This window comes from Microcebus murinus, chromosome 22 (assembly GCF_040939455.1).
Source record: "Microcebus murinus isolate Inina chromosome 22, M.murinus_Inina_mat1.0, whole genome shotgun sequence".
NCBI classification, from domain to species: Eukaryota; Metazoa; Chordata; class Mammalia; order Primates; family Cheirogaleidae; genus Microcebus; species Microcebus murinus.
In genome coordinates this window covers 25,321,503-25,348,136 of record NC_134125.1, presented here as the reverse complement: position 1 = coordinate 25,348,136, position 26,634 = coordinate 25,321,503, and the positions used below count along the sequence as shown (strand labels likewise).

The following is a 26,634-nucleotide window of genomic DNA, read 5'->3' as shown; positions in this document are numbered from 1 at the left end:
CGCCGGGCTTGGAGCTCGGCTCTGCCACTCCGCAGCTCGGAAGGCTGGGAGGCTCGGGCTAAGAAAGGAACGAGGAGGCCGGGCGACCAAAGTTAGGTTAGTTTGTTCGTGGGTCGTTTGAAATTTCTCTGGGTCCTAGCAAACTGTCGCCTGTGACTGCAGAGTCACACAGGGGGCAGGTTCCAACTCCAGGAAGACGTGGGTTCGGCCCCAATCGCGGTTCTTCTTCCCTGTCCACCACTTAGTCGTCCAGATCTCCTTTCCGTGATGAAGCAAAGAGCTATTTTTTTGAGGGGGTGGGGGTTGGCTTCAGTCGTTCGAGTCAAAACTGGCCAAAGTTTATAAAAATAACTTGGTACTTTGGATCTTGAATGCAGCACGGTGCTTTCTCGCTAATTGGCTCCTTTGGTGAGGAACAAAGATGCTAAATTGGCTTAAGTTTTTCGCCAGTGGATTTGCCAACGTCCTCCGGAGTCGACTCTGTCTCCGTTTTGAGTCGGTGGCCGGGTAGTGCTACCGGGGTGCACCGGGCCGGAAATAAAAAAGGTCCAGGAGCTGGTTTCCTCCGGGGAGATAAAGAGCGGAGGTTCGTCCCGGACAGCGCAGTGCTTGCTAGAATTAGACATTGGACTTGAAGTCACAGCCTCTGGGCCCTCCCTCTCCTGGAATGTTTCCTTTCTTTTGTTCACTAAGGGCTAGAGAGGACATTTAACTTTACGAAACTGGAATGGAGATGGGTACAAATGAACAGTCAGCAGATGCCAGAACTCTCTTCATCTCTTCTGCCAGTGATACCACCATTCATCCAGTGACTCAAATGAGAGGGCTTTTAATCACTTATTTCCTTACTCTCCAGATGCAGTTGTCTGTTAAGCCTTGCAGATTGAACTTTAGAAAGATTTCTTTAGTGCATGCCTTGCTTTCTAATCTTACTGAAATTACTTGAATCCACACCCTTATCTCTCAGGGCCCTCATGAGTGCTCTCCTTTCCTGACTTCCATTTATGGACACCAGAGTTGTTCTAAAGCAGATATTTAATTTTTTCACTCCTGTTAAAAACCTCTATGGTTTTATTGTCCTCAACAGTTCATCTTAACCTCTTATTGGCATGCAAGACCTTTTTTAGACTGGCTGAAAACAATCTGTTCAGCCTTACCCTTTACCCTTTGGTTTCCCACTATTCTTGGCACCTAATCGCAGAAGCTACCATTTTTCCAGCTTTTACTCTCTGCAACTCTGCACTTCATATTCATGATCATATTTAATCCCTGTTAATTAGGCATTATTCCCATTTTGTAGATGAGGAAAGGGAATGCAGAGAGATTTGTTGGCTTGCCCTGGGTTATCTAACTAGGGAGAGAGAGAGCTGTGATTTAACAAAGTTCTGTCTTGACTCCAGAGCAAAGCCTCCTGCTTACTTGCTATGTGGTGTCCCTTTTCATGTGCTGTTTATTCTACCTGAGAAAGGCTGCCTTTTCCTCACTTCTCCATTCCAGGGAAGTCCTGGTTCAACTCCAATGCCCACTACTCTGTGGACGCTGGCACACCCCACCACCCCAGTCGCCCTTCAGAATGAGTTGTTTCCTCCTTTGTGTGACCACAGCACTTTCCTTATATTTCTCTTTGAGCACTTGTCACAATCTGATTTGTGTTACACACTTGTTTTTCCTACACTGGTTCTGAGATCCTGAAGGGCAGGGATCTTGACCTAATTCATCCTATTATCCCCCTAGCCTCACCAAGTTGACCCAGTTTGGAATCCCCAGGCTCTCAGGGGTCTGAGAGGGAACTTACTGTGGGTTTTTTTTTTTTTTTTTTTTGAGACAGAGTCTTGCTTTGTTCCCCATGCTAGAGTGAGTGCTGTGGTGTCAGCCTAGCTCACAGCAACCTCAAACTCCTGGGGTCAAGCAATCCTCCTGCCTAAGCCTCCCAAGTAGCTGGGACTACAAGCATGCACCACCATGCCCAGCTAATTTTTTTCTATATATATTAGTTGAACAATTAATTTCTTTGTATTTATAGTAGAGACGGGGTCTTGCTCTTGCTCAGGCTGGTTTCGAACTCCTGACCTTGAGCGATCCGCCTGCCTTAGCCTCCCAGAGTGCTAGGATTACAGGCGTGAGCCACCTCGCCCGGCCTTGGTTTTTAAATTATTTTTGTGTTTTCAAAAAATTGGAGCTCAGAAAAAAATATGTAACATTAAGTACTTGTAAGATGCTAGGTTATTTGCATAAGCTCTTATCTTTTCAACACTCAAAGTTAGTGGATTATTGTCTTTATTTTTTACAAATGAGGAAATTGTGAGGTTTAGGTAGGTTAAGAGAGTTATTAAGGTGGAATAGTAGACCATGGTGGAGAAAGATAAGATGATAAACCCCCCTGGCTCCAAATCTCAAAGTCCATGCCTCTTGTCACCCTACCTTCATTTCTTACTCCAAGACTACCATCATTTCAGACTCCAAGGAGTGTGTTCAGTTTCTTAAGTTGTGGGAGGAAATTCTTTTAATTCAGTAGGGGAATGCTGATTATATGGTGTTGATCATTGGCTCTGAGAGTCAATGTTTAAGCCTCGTTAGTTTAAAAAAAAAGGAAGAAAATTATTGATGCAGGTTGATCAACAGAGTCTTTCAAAACAGGAAATAATAAGTGATTTTTGATGGTGAAAAATTGGGACTTAATGCCTGGAACAGTGTGTCTTAGGCAGAGCAAGCAAACAGAATGATCAAACAGTTGAATGATCAAATTAATTACATCTTAAAGAATTTTAGATTTCCTTTAAAAATCTTTTTCTGGGACACTTGGCAGCAAAGATTCTTGGTTAACAATAGACTGTCTGCAGATAGTGTAAAATACTATTATTAAAGTAGAGTGATTTGCATATACCAGGCAAACTGAGTATGATAAAATCATTGATTTCAAAAAATTTGCCAGAGTGATTAATCTTTTTCAGAATCCTGTTTAGGAAATACAATGTTAATAAAACATTAAATACATTTCAATTTGTAAGCAGTTAATTCAGCCTTGATGGCAACAACCAGATTGTATCCATTGCTTCAATTAGGATGGGAAATTTTGCTACAAAAGCCAAAAGTGAAACCTGTAAGTGTGGCTTCAGGGAAACTGATTGCACCCTGATTTTTTCTCTGCATCCCACACTGCACACATCTCCCTCAGGGGCCCTTCTGTTGAGTATTTTCCCAGAAGGGCTTTTCTCAGAGGGGAAATTTGTGGATTTAGAGGGTGTACATGTGGACATTTTATTAGTTATTTTGGCACAACTGTTGAGATAAGGAATTGAGATTTGTAGCTTCCTTTTAATGCTATTTAAATGATGGGCTCTCAGAACCCCATATTGGTGTACTGTATCTCAGTCCATAATCACATGTGAGCAAGCAGGAGAGGTCATGAAGTAACAGTTCATTCCTTGGAATTCATTGTACTAAGCAATGAACTAGTTTGCTGTTTAGTATATAGGTTAAGATTCTCTGGCCGGGCGCGGTGGCTCACGCCTGTAATCCTAGCACTTTGGGAGGCCGAGGCGGGCGGATTGCTCAAGGTCAGGAGTTCGAAACCAGCCTGAGCGAGACCCCGTCTCTACCAAAAATAGAAATAAATTAATTGACCAACTAAAAATATATATACAAAAAATTAGCCGGGCATGGTGGCGCATGCCTGTAGTCCCAGCTACTCGGGAGGCTGAGGCAGTAGGATCGCTGAGCCCCGGAGATTGAGGTTGCTGTGAGCCAGGCTGACGCCACGGCACTCACTCTAGCCTGGGCAACAAAGTGAGACTCTGTCTCAAAAAAAAAAAAAAAGATTCTGTGAGGTTGGGTAATTAACATGATAAAGCAGTGACTGTGTCTGGTGGTGGTGCATGTGTGAGGGAGGCGAGGGGGTTTTGTACATGATGTTACGCCAGTGTAAATGTCCTGACTCCACTGGGGTTTGCAAATTGAGAATAGCATTGCATCTTTTATCCAAAATTCATGCATTACAGTAAGTTGGGACTGTTTCAGCCTCCCTTAATGATGTTCTTTGTAAACGTTTCTCTATTACAATAAAAGAGAATTGGGACAGGCATTGGGAAAGAGAGTATACTCAATTATTCCAACATTTGGGACCTTTTAAGATATATGCTAGAACAGAAACACTTGTCTCAGGGTACTGGGGCCTTTTCTAATCTTGTTAAAACTCTATTAGGAAGTTGTTGATTTAGTGTTTTACTATACCAGGTCACTTGAAAGTATTCTCATTCTATTGGGACATTTATTACCAAATGTTCAAGAGACATTTTGCATTTTCTCTGCCACATAGTAAGTTAGGAATTAAAGCATAGAGAACCACAGGGAAATCCCTTCTGAGCCTGGACTCGACCGGTAGTCATGTAAGTCTAGGTTCATCCTATGACTCTGTCTGTCTGTGTCTCTGTCTGTCTGTCTGTCTGTCTGTCTCTCTCTCTCTCTCTCTCGCCCTCTCTCGCCCCACACTTCTCTTACTCCTGTCTTTCTTGCTTAGTTAATGGTCCACTTTTTTACTCAGACTCCCAAGGAAAAACCTGGGATGGGGGGATACCGCTCAACCCTTCCACCTGCCAGGTTCTGCTGAACCACACCTTCGATCTTTGGTTTCTTTCTTCCATCTCCACTGCCACTGCCTTAGTTGAGGCCATTGCCATCTGTGGGGGACACCTGCTTTGGATTCCTCAAGGGTTTGTTTGTGCTCCCTACAGTCAGTCTGCCTTCTGTTCCACACGATTCCTAACCAGCAGTGCATCAGAGTAGTGTGTGGTATGTGGAGCTTTAGAGAAATGCACATGGCCAGGCCCTGCTCTCAGAGATTGGAACTGTGATCAATTGGGTGAGAATGAGGCTGGGACTCCAGGTTAAATAGTCCAGATTCCTTAGCATGTTCCTTTAAGGTCTGGTCTTGCCAGCAGGGTCTCTCCTCACTTGCCTGTGGAATCCCCTAAACACAGCATGCCTTGCACACTCTTGATTTCTTGATTGGCGTCCCTGTCTCTTCTCTGTACCAGGGTAACTTCATATCCCTTGAGACTCAGCTCGCCTGGGCTCTGCCCTTGAGGAGTTCATAGAGGGGGACATCCACTGTGTGCTGGATGTATGCCAACTGAATAGTGGCATGGAGGGGAGGGAAAGACCCCTTGACATTGAGGAGGAAGTGGAACTTATCCTGGCACTTTAAGAATGAGTAGGGTTTCAGCAATTGAAGAAGAAAGGGGCCTGGTGGCCAGGGAGGTTGAATCTCTTTCCTCCTCTAGAATGGCTGTGGGCAGTGGCTATGAGAGATGCCCTGAGGAGCCCCAAAGCTAATCTACCTACTCCTTTGTACCAGCTGCCTGCTTCTGACCTTGTGTTGTCCCTGCTGTGGGTTTTAGTTAGGCCAGCCCCTGAGGTGCTTTTCAGAAGCACTGGGAAGCTGGCCTGGTTTTACCCTATTTTGGCATGTCCAGTGCACCTGGTTCCTCCAGAACTAGGAGCCCTCCCTCTGCAGGGCCGGCCTTGGCAGGGCAGGTTCTCCTGCCAGCTGCGGGAAGAGCTGCCTCTCTGTGAAGGGATGTCAGTAAGGGCAATGCTGATGGACTTAAGGACAGGTGGCAGAGAGATGCCATAGCCTTTAGGTTGAGGGTCAAATATATATACATATGTGTCCTTAACTATAGCATCCAGGAGAAATGACACTCCACTTGTGGGAGGTTTTGCCTGCACGTGTCTGTGACCAGCTTTATCCTCTGTGTGCTTGTAGGACATCCAGGGGTCCTCAAACTTTTTAAACGGGGGGCCAGTTCACTGTCCTTCAGACTGTTGGAGAGTGTGCACTGTGGGCCCGGGATGAGTCAGCTGCTAAGCAGGACAGGCAGTGGTGGCAAAAACACCCGGGGGGCTGGATAAATGTGCTAGACTGCCTGTATGTGGCCATTGGGCCGTTTGAGGACTCTTAACATAGACAAACCTAACTCGCCCCCACCAATAAAAAAGGGAGATGAGAGGGGCTTTCGCATAGAGCAGAACTACTGAGAGGGAGACTATAGCATAGTGGTGAGTGCTCAGGTTCTGGAGCTTGCATCCTGGGCCTGCCATGTCTTGGCTGGGTGATCCTGGGCAAGTTACTTAACCTCTCTGTGCCTTAGTTACTTCATCTGTTTGTGAAGGTTAAATGAATTAATATCTACAAAGTGTTTAGAAGAGTGCTTGGCATATACTGTGTGCTACTTGTAGATGTTATTGGGATTGAGCAAGACATGATCTGGGGTAGTGAGGCCACCACCAGCCTGGCAGGAGATCGTGCTGCAGAGGTGGGTTGGGGCCAGCTAGGGGTAGGCCTGCCTGGACATGGCCTTACCACTGAGGCAGAGCCCCTTGTCACCTGTGGTGCTGTCCTACCTCCAGGTAACCTGTTTTGTAGGGTTGGTGAAAGGGTTACTTAGCTGTGCGAACATTTCTTTGTTTAAAAATATTTATTCTTCCTAACAAAATTGAACAGCTCTTGAACTCAAAATTTGTCTCGGAATCTCACCCTGTGTATTTTGTCTTCCTGTCCTGTGTAGACATCCAATGCAGTGACAGTCAGTGTGTCCAAAGATGCGCACAGGTGCTTTGGAAGGCTATGACAGGTGCCAAGCAGTGGGTGGGGGTTTGAAGGCAACTCTCTAACATGTAGTTGCAGTCTCAGAAATAATACCATTGCTTCTTGTCTTCTCTTTCAGCCTTGAAGCAGAAAGCTAAGAAAATTGCTTCTGGTGGCCATTCAGTTTCTCCTGCTGGCCCTTGCCACACACAGTCTCTTTAGAATTGCAGTCTCGAGGGGCCTTGGAGGGCAGATGCCAGTGGCCTCACTTTACGGGTGAGGAGGCCGAGGCCAGTAGCAGAGCCGAGCCCACCGCCCAGGTCTTCTGCTCTCTGGCCCTGCTCCTGCTTTTTCCAGGGCTGCTTTGGGTTTTGAGGGAGGGCTGGGGTGGAAAGGACGATTCATTTCAGGTTAGGGGGTTGTTTGCATTTTGTTTGTTCTGGTTTCTGACAGTTCCAAGTCTGAGTTGATTATAGTTTTCTGTACTTCATTTTCTTGTTCAATTCTGCCTCCACCTTCATAGCATAATTCAGCAGGGGGTGAGATTCTATTTTGATAGCCCCTAGTGTAGCTGGCATGTTTGCAACCACAAGCAGTCACTGGTGTCAAAGTTGGGACTCATGGTGGTGCTCTGTGTCTTTCTGAGAGGGGCCACAGCCTGACTCTGTCGTGGGTAGGGAAGAGAGTATAACTCAGAAGTTTAACAACCTTTGAGCCCTTTTTCCTTTTTTTTTTTTTCCGTTTTAAGAGATAGTCCTGACTGGGCGTGGTGGCTCACGCCTGTAATCCTAGTTCTCTGGGAAGCCGAGGCGGGTGGATCGCTCGAGGTCAGGAGTTCAAAACCAGCCTGAGCAAGAGTGAGACCCCCCGTCTCTACTATAAATAGAAAGAAATTAATTGGCCAACTGATATATATATATATAAAAAAATTAGCCGGGCATGGTGGCACATGCCTGTAGTCCCAGCTACTCGGGAGGCTGAGGCAGTAGGATCACTTGAGCCCAGGAGTTTGCTAGGCTGACACCAAGGCACTCACTCTAGCCTGGGCAACAAAGTGAGACTCTGTCTCAAAAAAAAAAAAAAAAAAAGACAGTCTTGCCTTGTCACTCAGGCTGGAGTGCAGTGGCCTTATTGTAGCTCACTGCAGCCTCAAACTCCTGGGTTCGAGTGATCCTCCAGCCTCAGCCTTCTAAGTAGCTGGAACTACAGGTGTGTGCCACCATGCCTGGCTAATTTTTCTGTAGAGACAAGGTCTTACTTTGTTGCCCAGGCTGGTCTCGATCTCCTGGCCTTAAGCAGTCCTGCTTCAGCCTCCTGAAGCTCGGAAATTACAGATGTGGGCCACTGTGTGTGTTCTGAGGTGGTTTGCAAAATGCTTCTTACCAGTGGACCTCTTGTTAAGAAAACTCAGCACAGCTCACGCCTGTAATCCTAGCTCTCTGGGAGGCTGAGGCGGGTGGATTGCTCAAGGTCAGGAGTTAGAAACCAGCCTGAGCAAGAGCGAGACCCTGCCTCTACTATAAATAGAAAGAAATTAATTGGCCAACTAATATATATAGAAAAAATTAGCCGGGCATGGTGGCACATGCCTGTAATCCCAGCTACTCGGGAGGCCGAGGCAGGAGGATTGCTTGGGCCCAGGAGTTTGAGGTTGCTGTGAGCTAGGCTGACGCCATGGCACTCACTCTAGCCTGGGCAACAAAGCGAGACTCTGTCTCAAAAAAAAAAAAAAAAAGAAAACTCAGCACACAGAAACCTAAGCTTCCAGAAGGATCCTCCATGTGTTTTACACAGGCAGTTCCCATTGTGCCCCCTTGTCCTGTGTCAGGCTTTGTGTCATTTTGTGTGTTGTGGAAAGACTTGAAGAGGTTGGTGGCCCAGCCTTGGAGGAGCTCTGAGATTGGTGGGGGCTGCTGGACACTGGAGTGTGTAATGTAGGTCAGGAATGCCAGGCCCACCCATGTTCGGAGGGAGATGGAAACACATTCCGGGAGCGAGGCCCGATGGCCAGGCTCTGCCTATGTGAAAGCCTGCTTAGCTGAGGCCTTGACCACGCTCCACCAGCTCCCGGGGAGCTGTGGGCAGTATGTTCCTTGAAGCCTGTGTTCGAGTGCTCTCTTCAGTCATGTCCTCTTAGAATGACCTCCTGAGAAGGGACCCACCTGTGTAGAGGTGGCGTGCTGCAATGGAGTAACAGGGATCTGAGTTCAGATGTTGATTTCTGCCTTCGACTTGTTCATGTTGTCTGTTTGAGCCTCAGTATTGTACAAAGAGGAAAATGAAACGATTTCATAGAATTATGAAACAGCTGAGTGTATTAGTTGTGATAAATACTGCTGACCTGTGGAAGGGGTGGTGTGTTGGCATGGGGCACGTCCCATTTCCTGGATATTGAAATAAGAGAATGACATTCAAGGGCTCTGAAGCCTTATGTTTAGATTTGCAGTGTGTTGAATTATATTCAAAGTCAGGATTTAGTGTCATTACTGGCAGTTGCCTTGTGCAAACTTGGAAAGTTTACATTTGTGTTAGAATTAGCCATTTTGATAGAGTTACACAAAAGCAGGGGGTAGCTGTTTCAAGTTACTAATGTCCTACCAGTTGTGTAGCTGGTATTTGATAGATTTAAGGCAGGTTTGTGTAACTTTGCTCAGATATCCAGGTCCATCTGCCAGGTTTTGTTTTGCCTGGACAGGAGGAGTCTAGAAACATTCTTTTCATGGTGCAGACACTTGCTGGCTGTGAAGGGCTGGGGAAAATACCGTATATGTTCATGCTTTTGTTGTTGCAAATATTGGGAAGTGCTATTCCAGAGCAAGCTGAGCCTCCTAAGGTCCCAGCTGCTCAACCTGTTTTTGATGGAAGTGTTATCCACTCTGACCCACTGCTTTGGGTAGCTGAGATGTTTACAATAGTGTGGTTCCAGCTCTGGTTCTAGTACTGGGCCTGCGCTCTACAAGTTCTGTGACTTGGGCCTCTCTGAGCCTTGGCTTTACCATCTGTAAAATGGGTCTAATATGCCTGACTGGCCCATCTCAGGGGTGTGGTGAAGCTCTGATTATGCCCCAGGTGCTGGGAATTGTAAACAGTGCAGAATGCTGTGAATGGCTACTTCGCATGCCAGGACTGCCTCTTCCCTAGCATCTCTCTGTTTCTTTTCTTTGTTTGAATTTCAAAGGTGATGACACTCCAAACTCTGATGCCTTTGAGAAGAGTGTGGTGGTGATGTGCATGCTGCTAGCAAGACTTCAGGTCATTTGTGAAAACACTGTGCTAACGACCATGAACATAATTCATTTCTAATTTAAGACCCTGTGAGTTCTGGTCATAGGCTGTCAACACTATATCATATCCAAGTCATGTTATGTAGAATAGAGAATGTATGTTGGTGCCTTGACACTGTCTTGGATTTTAAGAAATGTGATGCAATCATGGAAGGGAATGAAATTAACACTAATTGAATACCTACTAGGTATCCGAAGTATTAAGCGCTATATACAATTTCAAGTAATTCTCAGTAGAGCCTTGTGAAGTGGGCTTCTCACCATTTTTCAGGTGAGACAGTAGACTTGGGCTTTCTGGTGTGAAGGGCAGGGCGGGTTTTGAGCCCAAGCCTGTCTGGCTCCATAAGCTCTTTTTAGTCCATTGGCGATTTGGCAACCATTGAAAGCAACCACCTGCTAAATCAAAACATCATTGTTATGTATGTCACATAAAATTAATGTTGAAGAAAATGGTTGGGAATGGGAATATTCTGATTTTATTGCCTATAGGAATCTTCAGAATAGATAACAGTAAAATAAGCAGTATAAGCTACAGTAAGCATTCACTTTTTAGGTATTTTGTTTTTTAGAGATGGAGTCTTTCTATGTTGCCCAGGCTGGACTCGAATTCCCAGGCTCAAGCAGTCCTCTTGCCTTAGCCTCCTGAACAGCTGGGACTACAGACAGGTGACACCACACCTGGCTCAAGCATTCACTTTTTTCCCCCCCCCCAAGATGCAGTTTCACTTTGTTGCCCAGGCTAGAGTGAGTGGTGGCGTCAGCCTAGCTCATAGCAACCTCAAACTCCTGGGCTCAAGCAATCCTCCTGCCTCAGCCTCCCGAGTAGCTGAGACTACAGGCATGCGCCACCATGCCCAGCTAATTTTATATATATATATATATTAGTTGGCCAATTAATTTCTTTGTATTTATAGTAGAGACGGGGTCTTGCTCTTGCTCAGGCTGGTTTTGAACTCCTGACCTCGAGCCATCCGCCCGCCTCGGCCTCCCAGAGAGCTAGGATTACAGGCATGAGCCATCTTGCCTGGCCTGCATTCACTTTTTTTTTTTTTTTTTTGAGACAGAGTCTCACTTTGTTGCCCAGGCTAGAGTGAGTGCCGTGGCGTCAGCCTAGCTCACAGCAACCTCAAACTCCTGGGCTCAAGCGATCCTCCTGCCTCAGCCTCCCGAGTAGCTGGGACTACAGGCATGCACCACCACGCCCGGCTAATTTTTTTGTATATATATTAGTTGGCCAATTAATTTGTTTCTATTTATAGTAGAGACGGGGTCTCGCTCTTGCTCAGGTTGGTTTCGAACTCCTGAACTCAAAGGATCCGCCCGCCTCGGCCTCCCAGAGAGCTAGGATTACAGGCGTGAGCCACCGCGCCCGGCCTGCATTCACTTTTTAAAAAAAGTTTCAGAACAACTTCTGGGTTTCTGCGACCTTTGACTTTTTGCGATCACAGAGATAGATTTCTTCCATTGCTTCCATGTGCCTAGCTCAGTGGGAGGTTTTAGCCCTTTCAGGAGCTTGTTTCTAGCTGTGGAAATGACATCCCGTAATCAGGGCCTCGATTTTTTTTCCTTGCTAAAAGGACTGGGTGACACGAATGTGGTGGTTCTTCTTTTTTTTTTTTTTTTTTTTTTGAGACAGAGTCTCACTTTGTTGCCCAGGCTAGAGTGAGTGCCGTGGCGTCAGCCTGGCTCACAGCAACCTCAATCTCTGGGGCTCAGTGATCTTCCTGCCTCAGCCTCCCGAGTAGCTGGGACTACAGGCATGCACCACCATGCCCGGCTAATTTTTTGTATATAAATTTTTAGTTGGTCAATTAATTTATTTCTATTTTTGGTAGAGTTGAGGTCTTGCTCAGGCTGGTTTCGAACTCCTGACCTTGAGCAATCCGCTCGCCTCGGCCTCCCAAAGTGCTAGGATTACAGGCGTGAGCCACCGCACCCGGCCTTCTCCCTAACTCTTGATCCAGCCTCTACTTAACCTATCTTGTCCAGAAATATCATAGTGGCTGTTGAGAGAAAGGAGCATCACGTTAACCAGGGCTCTGGGGGTTTCTTAGAAGAAGAGGCATTTGAGAGAGGCTTTGAAAGATGAGCAGGTTTGGAACATGGGGCTGGGGATAGGCCAGCCAATTGTGGCCATCCTTCAGGAGACATCCTGGAAAAAGATACAGAGGGAAGAAATTGCCAGGCCGACCTGGGATTGTGCATACTGTCCATTTGGGCTGCACCAAGGGATATTAGTTGGGCTCATTGAGGGGGGTTTGCTATATGTTTTTTTTTGGAGGGGGAGGAGAGTTTTCTAGTTCTTCTGGATTTCTTAAAGAGGACTGTGACCACAAATTAGTGGTTCCTGAGGGGTTCTCAAACCTAGCCTTGTGTGAGGATTACCTGGGGAGATTTTGAACAGTTTTCTAGGCCTCATCGTAGACTCCCCCCAAAAGAAAGAGAGACTCTGTTAAATACTTTGCCAAAACTCAAGTGCATACACCTGTGCTGGGTGGTGGCGTGCTGGCAGTGTGCAGCAGTCTCCTGCTCTCCGCCTCTTCTCAGGACTTGGAGCAGTGGCCTCCTGCTGGGGCCCGGGAATCATCACTCTTATGAGTGCCTGCCAAGCTCTTGGGTAGTAGTCCCTTTCTGCCACCACTCCACAGTTTGCCCTAGAGTGGGCATCAAGCTCTCTGGGCTGGAATTTGGGGAATTGGCATTTTCCTTTTTCAAGAGCTGGACAGCACCTTGGAGTTCTTTCATGTTCCCTCTATACTCTGAAATCCACTTCCGAGCTTAGCAGTGGACCTCATTCTGAGAAGTGTTGTGCTCTTTCTCCTGGGCCACCTGCCCTGGCTAGGAAGCCTGCTGTCCCTGCCAGGGGAAGGAACGTGTGGGTTGGCTGGTTCTGCTTTCTCTCGAACTCTTGTCTCTTGGTTTGTTAGTATTGCACCATCAGCCCTGAGCTGCTGACTCAGGCCACTTCTTGCTCAGAGTACAACTGAAACAAACTTTTGTGGGGGCATGTTTTGTAAGCTCCTGTCGTTCTAAGCTTTGGTCTTCCTGACTCTGTTCTTCTAGAGCTGGGCCAGTTTTTCTGTGTCAGGGTCCTTTCTTCTATCACTTGTAGTACCCTTTTGAATTCAAACTCTTTGCATTTACATTAGTTTCTTTAAATTCTTCTTTATCAGGACCATTCTCAGCTACAGGAGCACTGTTTTGCTTGAGGGTTTGCTGTCCTGAGTCATTTTGCCTTTTTGAGTCTCAGATCTTCAGATAAAACCTATCTTCGGGCTGGCATGGCTCACGCCTGTAATCCTAGCACTCTGGGAGGCCGAGGCATGAAGATCGCTCAAGGTCAGGAGTTTGAGACCAGCCTGAGCAAGAGTGAGACCGTGGCTTGACTAAAAATAGAAAGAAATTAATTGGCCAATTAAAAAAATATATAGAAAAAATTAGCCAGGCATGATGGCACATGCCTATAGACCCAGCTACTGAGGAGGCTGAGGCAGAAGGATTGCTTGAGCCCAGGAGTTTGAGTTGCTGTGAGCTAGGCTGACACCATGGCACTCTAGCCCGGGCAACAGAGACAGACTCTGTCTCAAAAAGAAAAAAACAAATCTTACCTTTTCTCTGAATGATTTGAATCCATCTTCTTGAAGTTATTTTCCTCAGTAGAGGCATGATTGGCATTTTGGGCTAAACATTTCTTGTCCACAGGGCTGTCTTGTGCAATGCGGGACATTTAGTATCCTGGCCACTGATAGTGCTAGTGGTTCTCAGCTGGGGCTCCAGGATGTTGGGAAATGGAGGTGGGACAGTGTCACAACGCCTGGCATCTATCTCGTGGGAAGGGCTCAGGATGCTCAGGTGCAGAGTCCTGCCTGGATGCTGGCAACACTCTGTTGAGAAACCCTCTGCTACAGGGTGCTCAGCATTCCCTAATGATGACATGGCGTGTTTATCTCAGTTTCTCTCACTTCTGCCTTATAATCAGTTCTTCCTTATTGGTTAGAATTACACAAAGGCGGGTGTCTCTTCTGTCTTTGGAGAGCTTAATTTAACAGTGAAGTAAGTTAAAGTTTACCTGGTAACCCTGCTTTCGGTTCTCTGAGCCTCCCAACTCTGCTGTCATTAGCGTCATCAGTGTGCCCATTCTTCCATCTGGCCAGGAGGTGTGTGGTTTACTCCAAGGGCAGGAGTGCTGTTATCTTGATATCATGAATCTCCTTGATACCACAGCACTGATAGTGCCCTCCCTGCACCCCTGCCCATAGTGCTCACTGCTTCCTTTCCTCATTCTGAGTGAGACACAGTTTTTCACTGCCATGTTGCACTTGAGTCCCATCTTGCCCTATTTTTGTAATTGAAAATTTACCTTCTTGGATTTATCACCCATACTTCATATTGTTAGTATGTAGATTTACAGATTATTTTAACATTTGCTTTTCTCCCATGACTATTGGACATTGTCTCTGACATTATTCTTTTTTTTTTTTTTTTTGAGACAGAGTCTCACTTTGTTGCCCAGGCTAGAGTGAGTGCAGTGGTGTCAGCCTAGCTCACAGCAACCTCAATCTCCTGGGTTCAAGTGATCCTACTGCCTCGGCCTCCCGAGTAGCTGGGACTACAGGCATGCGCCACCATGCCCGGCTAATTTTTTTTTTTGTATATACATTTTTAGTTGGTCAATTAATTTCTTTCTATTTTTTTTTTTTTAGTAGAGACGGGGTCTTGCTCAGGCTGGTTTTGAACTCCTGACCTTGAGCAATCCGCCTGCCTCGGCCTCCTAGAGTGCTAGGATTACAGGCATGAGCAACAAGGCCCGGCCCTTTTTTAGTTGTCTGGTTTCAGGTTCTATCTGGAATGTTTTTTCTTGGCTGTATTTGGTTTGAAGCATTTTGTTTGATAGGACTCAGGCTTTAAGGAACATGCATGATATCTTCTGTCCCTAGCCAAATATCTTACTTGAATAACTTGAGCCAAGGACCAGAAAGTCAAAATATAGCATTGGTACTATGTTTGTGGACAATCTTTCCATCACAGGTCCTTTTCTCCTTCCAAAGCCTTAGCTTCCCTTGCATTCACTGACCTGGTCATTAAGCAAATGTTGGAGCACCACTATGAGCCAGGCCTGGCAGTGCTGGGGCTCCCTGACCCCTGCCCTTGTCAAGCTTTGTTCAGTTTGGGGAGTGGATGGAGTGTAGTATGGGCATGGGACCTTTTCTGCTTCCTGAGTCTACCCAGGCTGCATAGTCCCCAGGGAGGTGTTTCTGATGAGTTCTGGGTTAGGAGGACCAGAGGACAGGTTGGAGTGGTCCCTCAGGTTCCATGCTTTCTCTCCTATAGGTCAGGAAGAGGGGCCAGGCCACCCCATTCCTCAGCAAGGGGGTCTCAACCCTGGCCGCTAGCTCCTTGTTCACAGCACTTTTGGGCCTTTTTTGGAAATGGATTCATCCCCCAGCACTGCAGTGCATCTCCTCTCGCTGCACAGCTGCTTAAAATTCCCATGTTCGAGCTCCATCCACACTTGCTGGACCAGAACTTCTGGGGCTGGGCCCAGGTCCAGGTGGCTGTGGTGGGCAGATAGGGTTGACAACCAGCTCGTGGGAAGAAACTTGTGCTTGTTGCCTGCCATGAGGCGCCATCGTGTCCCAACTGCCTCTTCTGTGTTGGTTCATTTAATGCACTCCTTCTCTGACTACTCTGGGCCAGGCACCCTATTCATCCTCCAACTCTGTGACAGTAGCTCATTTCCCTCTTCAGTGCCTGTGTAGCCCCAGTGTACCTTATAAACTGCTGCTGTGTGATGGGAGTGTAGGGTGCAGAGGCTCTTTTGGGCTTGATATGGGGGCTGATAGGAGCCTCTCTGCTTTTGTGAGCCGTGACACCCCACAAAGAGGCCTTCCCAGTTTTAGAGGGTATGTGGGCTAGGCCAGAGGAAGCAGCCTGACAGAGGAGGCAGGGCTCAGCTGGGTGCTGCTTGTGCTACTGGAGAGAGGGCGCCTGAGAGGTGTGGAGGAGGCTGTTGTGCCAGAGACCAGCCTGAGGTGGTGGGGTGGAGTGGCACTGCAGGGGTCTGAGAGCAGAAGATTGTTGGCAAGGCTGGTGTGCTGGTGAGAGGATGCACACTGGGCGGCTTGGGTTATAACACCTGCCAGACGTTCACTTGAGGTGTTGGGAGGCAACAGGAGATGTCAGGGTGGTGCACAGTTGAAAATCAAGTGACAGACAATTCTGAAGACATCTCAGGCACGTCCTGACGCCGTGAAATTGCGCTTTGTGGATGAAGTGGCATTTGCTGCATTGACTGTTTATGTAATAATCACCCCTTGTTATTTGCAAGGGGTCCTGTGGCTTGCAGCATGACTTCCCCTTCATTTTCTGCAGCTCTAGGTCTTATTACCCCTATTTTCTAGTTAAGGAAACCGAGGTTCAGTGAGGTTTCCTGTCCTCTTCCCCATCCCAGCCTGGATAGTTCTTTTTGCTGCATGCCCACGTTGAGGTGGAGTTCTGAGATCAGGCTGGGTAGAGAGCTTTGTGGGTGTGCATCTGCCTCTGGTTTGCTCCTCATCCCAGTGTTTCTCCTCTTTGTGTTCTCGGCATCTGATGCGTAGTCGGTGCTTAGTAAGTCTTGCCTGGAAGAAGTCAGGTCGGTAGCACCTCATGTAGCTCCTGCTGCGTGTCTGCGGGTGCAGGGTGCTGGGGGTATTTAAACAGGCAGGTGAGCAATCTAGAGAGTAGGTAGTGCATCTGCAGAAGCACGTTTCCCTCATCATGTCCAAGGGATACACTGAAGTGGGGGCACGGGTAGAGGCAGCGACCTTATGGAGGGGACCACCATGGCTCCATGCCTCCTTAACTATGCCAGACACGGTCTGTCCCTCACTGCCAAATTATGTCATCGGTGATGTCACTTGGTTTAATTTGAGGGAGTCAGGAGGGATCTTAATATGTGGTGCTTTTCCCTATTTGACCCCCCCTTTATGCTTTGTTAATCAACAGGAGCTTGAAGAAATCCGCAAATGTGGAATGAAAAACTTCCGTAACATCCAGGTTGATGAAGCTAATTTATTGACTTGGCAAGGGCTTATTGTTCCTGTGAGTATTGAACACTTCCACTTCTTATCAGATTGTTCTTTAAGGTGATGTGTGTGCTGTTGGACTTATCTCTTTGCTCCTAAGTAGGCTCTTAGTCTAGGCAGCCAGCAGAGGCGCAGAAGAGGGCTGTCACTCTAGGGTGATAAGGTAGGGAGTGTAGCCTTGGGTTCCTGAGGAGAATCACATCTTTGCACTGGTTTTGTAAAATTCTGGGGTCCTGAGCTTTCCAGATCTATGGTTATTGACACAGGGAAACCGAGTATGTATCTCTGCTCTCGTTCTTTTCTGGCTTCCTGGCTCCTGTGTGCCTGGCCTTACCTGTCAGGAGGAGACCTCCTTTGACCTCTTTTGGGAGAAGGCAGCATTCCCATCTAGAGCTTCTGCTTTTCGCCTTGGTTTTGCATCTGTCTCTCTACCCTCTGGACACCTGTGGGGCTTTACACCCTCCAACACGTGTCTCCCACGTGTGTCAAATCCCTTCCTAATTGCCCACATGTTCCCCTCACCCCATGTCTTTTCTGGGGCTTGTGCCCCCAGTGTCTGCCCCTGCAGCCCAGCTCCCCCTGTCTCTCAGACTCCTGCCTTCTGACAGGTTCAAGGTCGTCTTAACAGTGGCTGCCCTGGGCCTTCGTACCCATGATGTCATGTCTGCTCTTTTCTCCATCCTTTGATCTCCTCACCTCTCAGAGACTTGTCCTGCACTTAACTCTAGCTTGCAGTCCCCATTTCTCTCGCCTCCCTGAAACTGCTTCACTCCAAGCCCACAGGCTCCCTCTGTTGTCACACCTCTGGCTCGGCAGCCCTAGGTCAGAGGCTCTAGCTTGCCTCCTGAACCTTTGGAGCCCCGGCAGTATCCCAGCCCCAAGTCCTGAAGCCAGCATGACACTCACTTCTGTCCTGCTGCTGCTTCCTCCTCACTTTCAAACATGGGCCTCCCTAGTCTCCTTCCTTCCTTTCTGTCTGTTTTGTCTCTGGGGCCCCTGTGTTAGGTTACTGTACTGGGCGGGAAGAATTCCATGCCTCTGTCTCCATTCCTGCTTTTTTTCCTGGACCTGTACCGTCTGTCCACCAGGTGGCCTTACTTGGACACTGGGTAGCCTTCCAGCCACCCTGGCTCCCAACCTTGACCTCTGCGTGAGTGTACCTCATCTTTCCTGGTCTTCTACATCTACCCACCTTCTCTCTTCCTTTTCTTCCCTGCTTTGCCCACAGAGCCTCAGGCCCTTCTCTGTGTCTGATGTAGTCCTGCCTTTGTATATAATCTTTTCTTATGGGCAGATTGGCTACTTTGCCAAGGCAGAACATAGAACATGCTTGTAAAGATGCTTTCTTCTTGATGCTGATTATGAGATCATGCCTTTTTTAAAGAGTCCTTGGAACTTTATCAGTAAATACTGGATTTATAGTTTATTTTGGTAGTTATTTGGATAACAAAGGAAAGATATGCTTTGTAATGGTTTAGTACATGCTCAGAATGTTTTTGTTTTGTTTTTTTTTTTTGGAGACAGAGTCTCGCTTGTTGCCCAGGCTAGAGTGAGTGCTGTGGCATCAGCCTAGCTCACAGCAACCTCAAACTCCTGGGCTCAAGCAATCCTTCTGCCTCAGCCTCCCAAGTAGCTGGGACTACAGGCATGCGCCACCATGCCCGGCTAATTTTACATATAAATATATATTAGTTGGCCAATTAATTTCTTTCTATTTATAGTAGAGACGGGGTCTTGCTCTTGCTCAGGCTGGTTTCGAACTCCTGACCTCGAGCAATCCACCCGCCTTGGCCTCCCAGAGTGCTAGGATTACAGGCTTGAGCCACCGCGCCCGGCCCATACTCAGAATGTTTAAACCTAGGAATTTCCCATCTGCTTTTAAGATAAGTCCTTTAGATTTTAGGCTTGAAGGTTGGTGGGGCTTGGAGCACAAGGTGTGAGGTGCCAGCCTGTGACTCAAGCTCTTAAGTGTGGTAGGGACCTGAGGATGGCCAGGACCATCAGACCACTTGTCCCTTTTCTAATTGAGACTTTGTATTCTCCTGATACAAGAAACAAGCAGTTAATCTGTGGCTCTTTGGAAAATGATAAGAAGGAATGAGTGGTTTTAAGCAGTAAGGTGGTGCAGTCTCACCCTATAAACTCAGTGGCCTGAGAGCCTGCAAGCCGGCCCTGAGGGTGGCTTGCTGGCGGCCGGCTCTGCCCTAGCTCATGCCAAGGCCTCCCCAGTTTCATGTTGGCAGAGCCTGTGGAACAGTGGGCCAAAGTCTCACTAAGCCAAAGGTGGAGGCTGGCTGGTGGCATCCCAGGGTGCTTGGGCTGAGGCTCTGGGAATTGTCCAGGCCACACCCTCGCCTTCCTTTTGAGGAAGCTGGGCCTGGAGACAGTAAGCCACCGCCAGGGCTGCTCTCATCCCTGTGCACACTGCCCTCTTCTCAGTCCCATCTGTTACCTTCTTCCAGGCCCCTTGGGTTGAGATGAAAAGCATTTCAAGGAAGCATTTCTTTCTTCCCTAGTTAAGGCATTCTTGGCAACTGACCTCCCTAGGGTCCCTACTTGTACCCCATACCTGGACCTCAGATCTTCCTACATTGGAGAGATTGGGCTAGCATGGGAACCTTCAACCCAGACTCTCCTAAGGTCTACCCAGTTGGGGTGAAAGCAGAGCCAGGTTGATAAAGACATGGCAGCCTAGCTCCAGGCCTGGACAGCAGGGTGCTGGTTCTTAGGAGCTGCCCAGTACATGCCCTGGCTGCAGTACAGAGAGGGGAGGGTGGATGGGAAGTGAACACTTCCTAGAGACTGCGTTGTTACCATAGTAGCTCAGCTTTGTTCCCTTTAAACGTTTGTTTTTCTTTTCTTTTTTTTTTTGACACGGAGTCTCACTCTATTGCCCAGACTAGAGTGCCATGGCATCAGCCTAGCTCACAGCAACCTCAAACTCCTGGGCTCAGGGGATCCTCCTGCCTCAGCCTCCCGAGTAGCTGGGACTACAGGCATGCGCCACCATGCCTGGCTAATTTTTTCTATATATTTTCAGTTGGCCAATTAATTTCTTTCTATTTTTAGTAGAGATGGGGTCTCGCTCTAGCTCAGGCTGGTCTCCTACTCCTGACCTTGAGTGATCCGCCCACGTCACATCGACCTCCCAGAGTGCTAGCATTACAGGCATGAGCCACCACTCCTAGGCTGGTAATTTCTTTCTATTTATAGTAGAGACAGGATCTCACTCCTTGCTCAGGCTGGTCTTGAACTCCTGAGCTCAAGCAATCCTCCCGCCTCGGCCTCCCAGAGTGCTAGGATTACAGGCCTGAGCCACCACGCCCGGCCAAACAGTTGTTTTTCTATAAAATTTTTTTGACTGAAATTCTGGGGTGAAGTCTGAGGAAGAAAGTATTACCCATAATCCACTCATTAAGACATTCAGTTCAGGCCGGGCGCTGTGGCTCACGCCTGTAATCCTAGCTCTTGGGAGGCCAAGGCGGGCAGATTGCTCAAGGTCAGGAGTTCAAAACCAGCCTGAACAAGAGCGAGACCCCATCTCTACTATAAATCGAAAGAAATTAATTGGCCAACTGATATATATATAAAAAATTAGCCGGGCATGGTGGTGCATGCCTGTAGTCCCAGCTACTCGGGAGGCTGAGGCAGGAGGATCGCTTGAGCCCAGGAGATTGAGGTTGCTGTGAGCGAGGCTGACACCACGGCACTCACTCTAGCCTGGACAACAAAGCGAGACTCTGTCTCAAAAAAAAAAAAAAGACATTCAGTTCATCAGCGGGATGTAGTGACGTGTACCTGTTGTCCTAGCTACTCAGGAGGCCAAGGCAGGAGGATTGCTTGAGCCCCCCAGGAGTTTAAGGCTGCTGTAAGCAGTGGTGAGCCTGGGTGACAGAGTGAGACCCTGTCTCAAAAATTTTTTTTTTAATTGATTCCAAGTCAATGTCCAAGTTAAAAAAAAAAAAATTTTTTTTTTAATTGAATTCAGTAAGTTTTGGGGTGTTGCCTTTTATAAACTAGGGGTATGGCGGTGAACCTTCTAGAAGGTTAAGAGCATTCACTCTTAACCTTTAGCATAGTTCCTCCTAGCCTTTTTTCATGCAGTTTTAATAAACCATTTCATAATTATTTTGTACTTTCATAATTATTTAGTCATTGCCTTGAAACTCTTTATGAATATAATGTTTAATAATTATACTGTATCTTAATATTTGTTTGATCATTTGTTTATTTTGATCTTTGCTTATTCTTTATTTTATTTTATTTATTTTTTTGAGACAGAGTCTCGCTTTGTTGCCCAGGCTAGTGGCATCAGCCTAGCTCACAGCAACCTCCAACTCCTGGGCTCAAGCGATCCTACTGCCTCAGCCTCCCGAGTAGCTGGGACTACAGGCATGTGCCACTATGCCCGACTAATTTTTTCTCTGTATATTCGTTGGCAAATTAATTTCTATTTATAGTAGAGATGGGGTCTCGGTCTTACTCAGGTTGGTTTCGAACTCCTGACCTTGAGCAATCCGCCCACCTCGGCCTCCCAGAATGCCAGGATTACAGGCGTGAGTCACCGTGCTCAGCCTATTCTTTATTTTAGATTCTGGTTTAAAATAGAGTATTCTGACCATTAGGATTGGAGTCATACATAAGGAGTGGACCATCTGTAGGGTTCTATGTATATATTGTTTTTTTTTTCTTTTTTGTTCTTTGGTTTTTTTTTTTTTTTTTTTTGAGACAGTCTCACTTTGTTGCCCAGGCTAAAGTGAGTGCGGTGGCATCAGCCTAGCTCACAGCAACATCAATCTCTTGGGCTCAAGCGATCCTCCTGCCTCAGCCTCCCAAGTAGCTGGGACTACAGGCATGTGCCACCGTGCCCGGCTAATTTTTTTTATATATATTTTTAGTTGGTCAATTAATTTCTTTCTATTTTTAATAGAGACAGGGTCCAGCTCAGGCTGGTTTTGAACTCCTGACCTCGAGCAATCCACCCGCCTTGGTCTCCCACAGTGCTAGGATTACAGGCGTGAGCCACCACACCTGGCCAATATATTGTTAATTTTTTTTCTTTTATGAGACAGGGTCTCACTTTGTTGCCCAGGCTAGAGTGAGTGCCGTGGCGTCAGCCTAGGTCACAGCAACCTCAGATTCCTGGGCTAAAGTGATCCTACTGCTTCAGCCTCCCGAGTAGCTGGGACTACAGGCATGTGCCACTATGCCTGGCTAATTTTTTATATATATATTTTTAGTTGGTCAATTAATTTCTTTCTGTTTTTAGTAGAGACAGGGTCTCGTTCAGGCTGGTTTTGAACTTCTGACTTCGAGCAATCCGCTCGCCTCGACCTCCCAGAGTGCTAGGATTATGGGTGTGAGCCACCATGCCCGGCCAATATATTTTTAATTTTTTTTTTTTTTCTTTTTTGAGACAGAGTCTTGCTCTGTTGCCCAGGCTACAGGGCCATGATGTCAGCTCAGCTCATAGTAACCTTAAGCTCCTGGGCTCAATCAATCTTCCTATCTCAGCCTCCCACCTAGCTGGGACTACAGGTGTGTACCACCATGCCCAGCTAATTCTGTCTATTTTTATGAGAGACAGAGTCTTGCTGTTGCTCAGCCTGGTCTCAAACTCAAACCATCTTCCTGCCTCGGCCTTCAGGTGCTAGGATTCCAGGTGTGAGCCACTATGCCCAGCTTTATACTGTTAAATTATTTCCCAGCAAGGTTGTACCAATTTGTACTTCTATGAACATTGCATAAATGCCCATTCATATCCTTGCTGTTATTTATGTTGCTGGGCAATTTTTTTTTTTTTTTTTTTGATATAGAGTCTCACTTTGCTGCCCAGGGTAGAGTGAGTGCCGTGGCGTCAGCCTAGGTCATAGCAACCTCAAACTCCTGGGCTCAAGTGATCCTTCTGCCTCAGCCTCCCAAGTAGCTGGGACTACAGGCATGTGCCACCATGCCCGGCTAATTTTATATATATATATATATATATATATATATATATATATATATATATATATATATGTTGGCCAATTAATTTCTTTCTATTTATAGTAGAGATGGGGGTCTCGCTCTTGCTCAGGCTGGTTTCAAACTCCTGACCTTGAGCAATCCGCCTGTCTCGGCCTCCCAGAGTGCTAGGATTACAGGCGTGAGCCACTGCCCCTGGCCTATTGCTGGGCATTTTTAAAGGGGGCTCTATGGCAAGTTAAATAAGTGCACGTTGAACTCCTTGTTCTACTACTTTCCCCCCTCCTCACTACTGCACTTGACTAGTCTTAAAAAAAAAGTAAAAAAAAAAAAGTGCGCGTGTGTGAAGTGCTTGGCTTTGTTGGCATGATGGTCTTCTTATTAAAGGCAATAATTAAGGCTTCTGTGGGGGCTACTCAGGAAAACTATTGGTCAGTATGCGACAAAGACCCTATGAAACAAACATACAGAAATAAATCATGGCTGCCAATTTGATTTGCATATTTAATTTTGTTATTGCGGTTGACTTTTTTTTTTTTCAGGCAGAGTCTCACTTTGTTGCCCAGGCTACAGTGAGTGCCGTGGTGTCAGCCTAGCTCACAGCAACCTCCAACTCCTGGGCTCAAGCGATTATCCTGCCTCAGCCTCCTGCGTAGCTGGGACTACAGGCATGCGCCACCATGCCCGGCTAATTTTTTATATATATATTAGTTGGCCAATGAATTTCTTTCTATTTATAGTAGAGACGGGGTCTCGCTCTTGCTCAGGCTGGTTTCGAACTTCTGAACTCAAACGATCTGCCCGCCTTGGCCTCTCAGAGAGCGAGGATTACAGGCGTGAGCCACCGTGCCCGGCCACGGTTGACTTTTTTGACTGTTTATATTTCTGCAATCTGTTATTAGGGTTTTAAGTATGTTTTTTTGTTGAATTGTAGGAATTCTGTATATCTGTGGTCCCCACCACCCTGGGCCACCAACCCAGTCTGTAGCCTCTTGGGAACTGGGGCTGCACAGCAGGTGAGGGCCAGGGAGCAAAGCGTCATCTGTATTTACAGCCTCTCCCAATTGCCCCCATCACTGCCTGAGATCCCCCTCCTCAGGCGGTAATCGCAGTGCTACAGAGCGGCTACAAATACAGACTGTTATGATTAGCAGAGAGATTTGACTACACATAATTGTAACATGCTTGAATCATCCTGAAGCCATCTCCCCGTCCTTGCCCCATCCCCTGCTCAGTCTGTGGAAAAACCGTCTTCCATGAAACTGGTCATCCCTAGTGTGGGGACCACTGCTGTATATTAATCCTTTGTGTTTGGGGGAATATTTATCAGCCTACTGTTTTCTTTTTAATTTGGTTTATTTAAAGATTCCTAATTTAGGCCGGGCGCGGTGGCTCACGCCTGTAATCCTAGCTCTCTGGGAGGCCGAGGCGGGCGGATTGCTCGAGGTCAGGAGTTCGAAACCAGCCTGAGCAAGAGCGAGACCCCGTCTCTACTATAAATAGAAAGAAACTAATTGGCCAACTAATATATATAGAAAAAATTAGCCGGGCATGGTGGCGTATGCCTGTAGTCCCAGCTACTTGGGAGGCTGAGACAGAAGGATCGCTTGAGCCCAGGAATTTGAGGTTGCTGTGAGCTAGGCTGACGCCACGGCACTCACTCTAGCCTGGGCAACAAAGCCAGACTCTGTCTCAAAAAAAAAAAAAAAGATTCCTAATTTGAAAGTTTCTCCTTTTTTAAAAAAATTTATTTTTGCTTTAATTTTTTTATTTTGGTAAAATATATATAACATAAAATCTGCCATTTTAGTCATTTTTAAGTGTGCAATTCATTGACTTTAATTACATTTGTAGTGTTGTGCAACCATCACCATTATCTGTTTCCAAAATTTTTCATCACCCAAACAGAAACTTTGTACCCATTAAACAACTCTTATTCCCCATTCCCAGCCCCTGGTAACCTCTAATCTACTATCTGCCCCTGTGACTTTGCCTATTGTAGATATTTCATATAAATGACATAGAATATTTGGCCTTTTATGTCTGGTTTAGTTCACTTAGCACAATGTTTTCAACGTTCATTCATGTTGTAGCAAGTATCAGGACATTAGTCCTTTTTAGGATGACTAATTATCACGTGCATATACCATATTGTGTTTATTTATTCATCTTTGATGGCCACTGGTTGTTTCTACCTTTTAGCTATTGTGAATGATGCTCCTGTGAATGTTGGCATACAGGTATCTGCTCGAGTCTTCAAGTCCTTGTTTTTAATTCTTTGGGATGTGTATGTAGGAGTAAAATTGCTGGATCATATGGTAATTCTATGTTGAACATTCTCAGGAACTGTCAAATTGATTTTCACAGTAGCTGCAACATCCTACATTCCCACTAGCAGCATACAGGATTCCAATTTTTCCACATCCTTGCCAACACTAGTTATTTTCCTTGTTTTTTTTTTCTTTTAAGTTATAGCTATCCTAGTTGATGTGAAGTAGTAACTCATTATGGTTTTGGTTTCCATTTTCCTCATGCTAAGGATGTTGAGCTTGTTTTTGTGTGCTTAAATTATGTGCGTATCTTTGGAAAAATGTCTATTTAAAGTCTTGTGCCCATTTTTAATTGGCTGTTTGTCTCTTGATTGTTGAGTTGTAGAAGTTCTGTATATTTTCTGGATATTAAACCCTTATCAGGGCTGGACGTGGTGGTTCAGGCCTGTAATCCTGGCACTCTGGGAGGTCGAGTTGGGAGGATTGCTTGAGGTCAGGAGTTCCAGACCAGCCTGAGCAAGGGTGAGACCCTGTCTCTATTAAAAAGTAGAAAGAAATTTGGCTGAGCAACTAAAAATATTTTTTAAAAAATTAGCTGGGCGTAGTGGTACACGCCTGTAGTCTCAGCTACTTGGGAGGCTGAGGCAGGAGGATCCCTTGAACCCAGGAGTTTGAAGTTGCTATAGGCTAAGCTGACACCAAGGCACCCTACCAGGCAACAGAGCAAGACTCTGTCTCAAAAGAAAATAAATAAATAAATAAATCCTTCTCAGGTGCATGGTTTGTGGGACTATAGGTGCTCAGCTCACTACCATGCTTGGCTAAGTTTCTTGTTTTTTGCGAAGATGGGTCTCAATGGGTTGCTCATAGTGATTTTGAATTCCTGGCCTCCAGTGATCTTGTGGCCTCCCAGAGTGCTTGGATTACAGATGTGAGCCACCATGCCCAGCCCCCACTGTCTTTTTTTTTTTTTGGAGACAGAGTCTTACTCTGTTGCCCTGGCTAGAGTGCCATGGTGTCTTTTCCTTTTTTTTTTTTTTTTTAATTTCAGCATACTATAGGGGTACAAATGTTTAGTTACATATATTGCCTTAGCCCCACCCTAGTCAGAGCTTCAGGTGTGTGTATACCCATCCCCTTTTCCACTCCCCTGGCCCACCCCGTATGCCATGTTTTATTTTCATTTGTCTCAAGGTATTTTCTAATTTCCCTTGTGGTATCTTCTTTGACTCATTGGTTATTCAAGAATATGTTTAATTTCCACATAATTGTGAGTTTTTCAGTTCTGTTTTGATTTCTAGTTGCATTCTTTTATGGTCTGAAAAGATACTTAGTATGATTTTGATCTTTTTAAGTGTGTTAAGACTTGTGGACCAGGCTTGGTGGCTCACACCTATAATCCTAGCATTGTGGGAGGCTGAGGCGGGCGGATCGCTCAAGGTCAGGAGTTCGAAACTAGGCTG

The 26,634-nt window shown here is 46.4% G+C and overlaps 1 protein-coding gene across 1 annotated transcript in view; it reads left to right on the top strand.

The window, feature by feature from the left end:
• Positions 1 to 26,634, top strand: part of UBE2L3 (ubiquitin conjugating enzyme E2 L3) — a 44,923-nt gene that overhangs the window by 529 nt on the left and 17,760 nt on the right. Inside the window, exon 2 of the mRNA XM_012776692.3 lies at positions 16,858 to 16,953. Coding sequence (XP_012632146.1) covers positions 16,858 to 16,953 — 96 coding nt within the window. The remainder of the gene's footprint in view (positions 1 to 16,857; positions 16,954 to 26,634) is intronic.